The sequence below is a fragment of the Petaurus breviceps genome, unplaced genomic scaffold (assembly GCF_028583685.1).
Source record: "Petaurus breviceps papuanus isolate PSGF00001 unplaced genomic scaffold, PetGlider_PUasm1.0 37, whole genome shotgun sequence".
Taxonomy (NCBI): Eukaryota; Metazoa; Chordata; class Mammalia; order Diprotodontia; family Petauridae; genus Petaurus; species Petaurus breviceps.
In genome coordinates this window covers 39,550,356-39,557,392 of record NW_027186296.1, presented here as the reverse complement: position 1 = coordinate 39,557,392, position 7,037 = coordinate 39,550,356, and the positions used below count along the sequence as shown (strand labels likewise).

Sequence of the window (7,037 nt, the reverse complement as noted above, 5' to 3'; positions counted from 1 at the left end):
GGTCACATGCTAGTGTTATGTGTCTGAGGCTGGATTTGAACTCGGGTCCTTCTGACTCCAGGGCCAGAGCTCTATTCACTGTGCCACCTAGCTGTCCCCTGCCCACAGCTTTTAAGGGGAAGATCTGAGTTTCAAGGCCAAGTCTTCTAACAACTCAGTCCTATGGATTTTGGAGTATGTTTTCTAACACTTTAATTAGAATGACTTGCCGAGTCAAATATTGAATGTGTAGCAAGGCAGAGTGGAAAGAGCTACAAATTAACTAAACTGACATCACAACCTCATAGAGTTTCTGGTTTCAACCAACCAAGCAGCAAGCTTCTAAGCTCCTACTGTGTGGCAAGCACTGAGAAGGAAAAAGTTCCATCCAGTTCCCATGCAGCTCTTGATGTTTGCAGTTCTAACTCCTGACAGGGACAATCACTCTACCTATACATGCTACATATGGCCTTTGAGTCTCAGGAAGCAGTAAAGGAAGAATGTGGTGTGGGAAGAAGGGTTGAGCTAGGACAGGGAAGCAAGCCCTTTATGCTGGTGGTGTTCAACTCAAGCAGAAAGGGGGACCAATGGCTGACCATAAGGATCCCTACTGGGCCCATACTGGCTTAGAAAGCCACATGGGAACATTACCACATTCTGCCTTACGTTGATTTATCTTGCTTTATCTCCCAATTACATTTCAGTCTGGTTCCTCCCAATGTGTGTGTGCCACCTCTAATTTCAGCGACCTGAGTCTTTTCCCCTTCCCTCCACCCTCAAGAGGACAGTCACATCCTGGGTAGTAGTTTGTACTCAAGGAGGCAGAAAAAGAGGTCAGAAGCCAGAGCAGTCACCTTGGATGATACTTTATTTTGCATTTCATATATTATCCAGTTTCACATTCTCATAGGATCAGCAATGGTAATAGCAACCTATTCTCCAAAGTCTGAATACAAGTGAGACAGCTGAAGGTAATAGGCAAAGCACTTCAGGACCAAGCAGTAATATGACGTATGCTCACAAAAACAAAATGAAATTGCACAATTGGTTTCCTTCATTTTTTTTAAACTAATGCCTGACAAAAACGCTTATCACCGAAGGGCAGAATCTCCTTTCTTCAAGCTTCAAACTAAACAGTAACTTATCAGACGGGGCTAACCACTTCTCTTTATTAATTGCACACAAACACACACACAAAATCCTTAATGATGCATAAATATAGGCTTGTTACACATGGTACAAAAATACTTGCACTTTTTTGGTTGTTTGGAAGTTCAGAAAGGATGACAGACGACTGGCAAGATAGGGAAGGGCACATGCTCCATCAGAAGGTGGAGAGGGGACACAGATTTATCTGACAACTGGCCTCTGGGGAGAGCCCATCAGAGGAGAAAGAGGAGGACCCTGAAGCAAAACATAAGAGAAAACCCAGTGCATTGCTGGACAGGTATTTCCTTAATTCTGCCCATTCTGGGGAAATGGAAGAAGACTGGGAAGAGTAATCATTTCTCAGTTTAAAAGCCAAGCCTTCTCTTCACAGAAGCTAGAGATAATGGGGGGGGAGGGGGGGAGATGGACCAGTAAGTGGGCCAAAACCTGTTGCTATGGTGACACTAACGCTAGAACAAACTGTACACTCGCACATACACAAGTTTAAATGTCTTAATTCATGCCAGAAAACATGCAAAATTAAACGTCTTGTTTCCTTTAAGCAGAGCTGCAGAAACAAAACGATTTGGGCGGCTGAGGCCTGGAAACAGCTCTGTCCCACAGTTGGCCACAGTCCTGAGCCTCCTTGTCTCAGCCAAAAGACCCTGTGCCCCCCCTAGCCAGGCCTTGGGAGAGCCTCTGGGGCAGGGTGGGAATGGAAGGTAAGAATAAAAGAAAGGAAAAATGGGACAGAGTCCATTAAGTTGGTTTTAGAATTCACAGTCTTTGTGGGGTAGGACAGATGGCAGCACCCCATGAGGGCACCATGATGGTGCCCACCAAAACAATTTGCAAATTGACTCTATGGCTTTTTCCCCAGCTGGATGCTCCAGTGGGGACTCAGACTGGGGGTTTCAAGCTGTTGTGGCAAGACCTGAGAAGGGAAATAGGTGGTGGTGAGTGGAGACTAGGATTGCTAAAAACAAAAAAAGGGGGGGAGGGGAGGCCACACCATGACATCATAATAAGAGTACATCTGGTTTTTAATTATAAGAAATTGGTAAGACCCAAATAACAACAATAATAATGACTAGTATTTATATAACACTTAAAGGTTTGCAAAGAAGTTTACAAATATTAACTCATTTTATCCTCAACAACCTTGGGAGGTAGGTGATTATTACATATCCACCATTTTATAGATAGGAAAACCAAGGCTAATAGAAATGAAATGACTTGCCCAGAGTCACACAGCTTCATAAATCACTGAGGCAGGATTTGAAGTCTTCCTGACTCCAGGTCCAGAACTCTATCCCCCTGAGCCACTTCACTGCCCAATACTGACTGGCAATTCTAATGGAGAGGCTCAGGGCCTAGGCCAACTACCGGGGCTTGAAGGGCAAAGACGCCTTTCTTTTGCTAGAAGGCATGGAGAATTCCAGCCCATGGATCCTGAACACAAGGGAAGGGGAAGGCAGAAGAGGCTGCCCCGCCAGAGGTGGAACACATCTGCTTATTAACTATCCAGTGAAATAAATACAGGTCAAGGGCACCAGGGGGTCAATCAGGGCTTGGGATTGGAGGAGAAGAGGGAGCTGGAGAGAAGGGAAGAAGGAAGCAAGAAAAGCATCATTCATCCTCAGAACTGGCACTTACTGAAGGACTAACAGAATTGACGAGATTTCCATCCTTGTTGTGTGGCTTCAGAGGGAGGGTACCAGCGCATCTGTAAGAGAAACCACATGCAGTGAGTGAGAAAATGCTAGGCCAGGATTTATCAGGAAGAAAAATGGGTACAATGGAACCTGACTAGGCAAGCTGGAAAGGTTTTTAACCAAATGTTCCCCAATGTTGCCTTGTCTTGGTGGGGGGAGCTTTAAAAAAAAAAGATAAAACTTTATTAATGCCCCCTTTTTTTTTTTACATCAGTTATACAAATCTTCCCTCACCTACTTCCTTGTAAAAAGAGTCAAGAAAAAATAATGAACAGTGATATATCTGCAGTTTTTTTTAAGATCCCCACCTCTTTGGAGAGGAGAGGAGCATTTCATACTTTATTCTCTGGTTTTTCAAATCGCTCATTTTATCCTTAAGTAGTCCTTCATCAACATTGTAATAGCTGTTTTCCTTTTGTCTTCATATTCTACCATGCACTGATTCATAGAGATCTTCCCAAGTGTCTCTGAATTTCTCATCATCAATGGAAGAGACTTAACCTTATAAATACCAAGATCAAAGCAAGTCAGAGAATGAACACAAGCCAGTTTAACTAAACTTCATTTAATTTATTAGAATTTCCTCAACTCTAAAATGGAATCTTTGTCCTGCTTACCTCACAGGGTAGTTGTGGGGACCAGATAAAGATTTAAAAAGCACTTTAGTGGAAAAAAAATCATACAAATACAAGGAATTACACTGCTCTGGTTTCATTTCCTCTAGGTCTTATTCCAAGATCAAAGACAGCGGTGTCTTAGCTCATTTAGTTGACTAGATCACCTTGATCTCTGCTAGCTGGATGGACATATTCTCAGGATAGAGTTTCTTTTTTTCCCCCTTTTGGCACTTCAGGTCAAATGACTTATCTAGGGTCACACAGCCAGCAAGTGTCTGAGGCTGGATTTGAACTCAGGTCCTTCTGATTCCAGGGCCAGTGCTCTATCCACTGTGCCACTTAGTTGTCCCTTAGCTCAGGGGTTTTCATCCTGAAGTCCATGGACCCCCTCTCTAGTTCCATCAACTTAAGATGGGAGAAAAATTGTTTATTTTCACTAACCTATAAAACTCAGGTTCTTATAATTTCATAATAATACTAAAACGTTTTCATTTCAAATACAATAAATATCATAAAAGCTTTCTGGGGAGTCTTCAATAATTTAAAAGGATAAAGGGATCTTAAGACCAAAAAAAGTTTGAGAACCACTGCATTAACTGAAATGTAGCACTTCTTTCCATTATGAATATAGGCAACAATCACAGCAGGATGAGCCCAAGGGGTCTGTTGACTTACAGAGGGTTAAGCATTCCTGTTCTAAGGGACAGAGCTGCCAAAGTCTGTTCCTTACCTGTGTGGCCACCAGGGAGGGCAGGGCAGGCAGAGGGAGCTATGTAATTGCTGTTTCTGCTCTAACCCTCCCCCCACTCCACCAGACTTTGTCTGTGAAGGCAAATGGCTACTTGCAGAAGGGCAGCAGCTTCTGAAATCCTCTTCTCCCGGGCTTAAGTAAAATCTGCCACAAGACTCCAGATGCAGCTTTGGAGTATACACACACCCTCCCCCAAAAGTTCCCAAGCAGTATTGCAGAAAGACACACCAGACTGTGGTGGCCCTCTGCCCCAGTTGCCAGAGAAGCCTGACCTGGCTTTAGAGTAGAGAAGTGCCATAAATCTTTGTGCTATGGATGCTTGTGGTAGTCCGATGCAGTTTATGGACACCTTCTCAGAAATAATGTTTTTAAAATGCATCAAATAAAATACAAATTACAAAGGAAACCCAGTTATATTGAAATAGTTTTGAAACCCTTTAAAAATAAAAAATAAAAAACCAAGCGGACAGATAGGATAAGAATCCTTTGCCCTAGCGAAAGACAGGAAGAAACCCAGGGCCCTAAGTGAGGGGCATCTTCAGGTAGCATGCTCCATGCTGCAAAGGTGTAGAGCTTGTGCAGTACAAAAATAGTAGGCTGAAGCTAAAGGCAGGTCAGCCAGGCCTAGACATCTTCCCTGTAGATACTTAAGGTCTGACAGAAAACTGGTGTGGGGAGTAGGGGGAGAAAAGGGAAAAATGGAGAAGCTATAATAGAACTTTTGCCTCTCCATCTGCTTTGTACAATGTGGCTCTCACTCACCCTCTTAGCCCAAACACCTGGCCCCAAGTGACTCAGAGCTAAGAGACAGTGACACTGGGACCCGGCCTCTACTGCTCTGGTTTCATTTAATTAAAATGCCTTAGGCTGAGCCAATATAATGAAAATAAAAACATTACCTAAATTAATTTGTTTATTCAATACCATGCCAGACTACCCAAAGATTACTTTAGAGCTGGAAAGACATAAAATTCATCAAAGGGTCAAAAGTCTCAAAGAAAATAATGAAAAAGTGGGAAGGAAGGAAATCTAGCAATACCAAACATTGAACTGTGCTACAAAATAATAATAAAAGTAGAACAGTTAAAGCTATTTGTTAAGTGCCTACTATGTCCCAGGCACTGTACTAAGTGCTGGGGATACATAAAATAGTCCCTGCCTTCAAGAAGCTTACACTCTAATGGGGGAGACAACATGCAAACAACTATGAACAAACAAATTATATATGGGACAAATAGCAATCTTGTTCAAGGAACAGCAAGTACACTAGAGTTATGAGACTGACAAAAACTTGTGGGGTGTTAAATTATAAGAACACTAGAAAGGGCTAGGTTATTAAGGGCTTTGCATACCAAACAGAGGACTTAGTCATACACATTAGATACACAACACGCAAAAACAATTGAATCTTGTGTCCTGGTGTTTGATAAGCCCAAAGCCCTCAACTACTGGAAAAAGAACTCACTATTTGATAAAAACCTATGGGAAAACTGTTTAAGTCTGACAGAAACTAGATTCAGACCAACACCATATACCAAGATAAGCTCCAAATGGGTATGTGAGTTAGGATGACATCATAAACAAATCAGAAGAGCAAGGAAGAAATTACCTTTCAGATCTATGGATGGTGGATAGTGATAGAAAGGATCAGAGAAGATAAAATGAACAATTTTTAACATAAAATTAAAATTTTCCCATAAAAAACCCAATGTAATAAACTAGGAGGGAAACAGGTAGCTAAGAAAAATTTTTGCAGCAAGCTTCTCCAAGTGGCAGCTAGGTGGTGCAGTGGAGTAGAGCACTGGCCCTGGAGTCAGGAGGACCTAAGTTCAAATATGACCGCAGACACTTAACACAAAAACTAGCCGTGTGACTTTGGGCAAGTCACTTAACCCCAATTGCCCTCCAAAAAGCAAAAAAAAAAACAAGCAAGTTTCTCCAATAAAGATCTAATTTCATATATTTATGCATGTATACATAAACACACTTATGTATATATACATATATAAATATGCATGTCTGTATACACATACATACACATATGTACATATAATACACATGATAAACATACCCACATACATACATATTCTATGTATGGAACTGATTCAAATTTATAAGAATAAGAGGCATTGTCCAAATGAAAATGATCAAAGTATATGAGCAGGCAGTTCAAACTAAGAAATCCTAGTTATCAATAGCCATGTGAAAAAATGTTTCAAATCACTAAACCTGGAACTATGCCCCCCTGAAGTCACTAAACTGTGCACTCTTTCACCTATTGATGCCACTTGAATGAGATCACAGCAAGAGGAAAAGACCTACATCCAAAAAAATTTAACAGCTCTTTCTGCAGTGTCCAACAACTGGATACCAAGGGGATGCCATCAACTGGGGAAGGGCTGAATAAACTCAAATCTAAGGATATCATGGAATATTATTGAGCCACAAGAAACGAAGTGGACAATTTCAGAGGTACCTGGGCAGACTTACACGAACTAACCAAAGTAAGGAGCATCAGAAGAACAATTTATACAATCACAAATATCAGGTATGTAAGAACTCTGTTCAGTGTAATGACTGACCTCACTGGAGAGTATCAGGGAGGAGTATATTACCTGCCTACTGACAAAAGATGAGAGACTTAAAATTCATAATTAGACATATAATTTTGGACATAGCCAATTTGGGAATTTGTTTTTTTTTTTTTACTATGATAAGCGATTCACTTTCGTATTTAGTGATTTATAAGAAAGAGGGAAGCTGGGGATTCCCCTTGCAAGTGTGTGTGTGTGTGTGTGTGTGTGTGTGTGTGTGTGTGTGTGTGTG

At 41.4% G+C, this 7,037-nt stretch overlaps 1 protein-coding gene across 1 annotated transcript in view; it reads right to left on the bottom strand.

Annotated features, from left to right (window-relative positions):
* Positions 1 to 829: 829 nt before the first annotated feature.
* The window catches only part of RBPMS2 (RNA binding protein, mRNA processing factor 2), a 58,393-nt gene continuing 52,185 nt past the window's right edge, over positions 830 to 7,037 (bottom strand). The window contains exons 7-8 of the mRNA XM_069098321.1: positions 2,785 to 2,854; positions 830 to 2,062 (exon numbers count right to left, since the gene is read on the bottom strand). Of these exons, the coding sequence (XP_068954422.1) occupies positions 2,792 to 2,854 (63 nt within the window). The 3' untranslated portion in view covers positions 830 to 2,062; positions 2,785 to 2,791. The remainder of the gene's footprint in view (positions 2,063 to 2,784; positions 2,855 to 7,037) is intronic.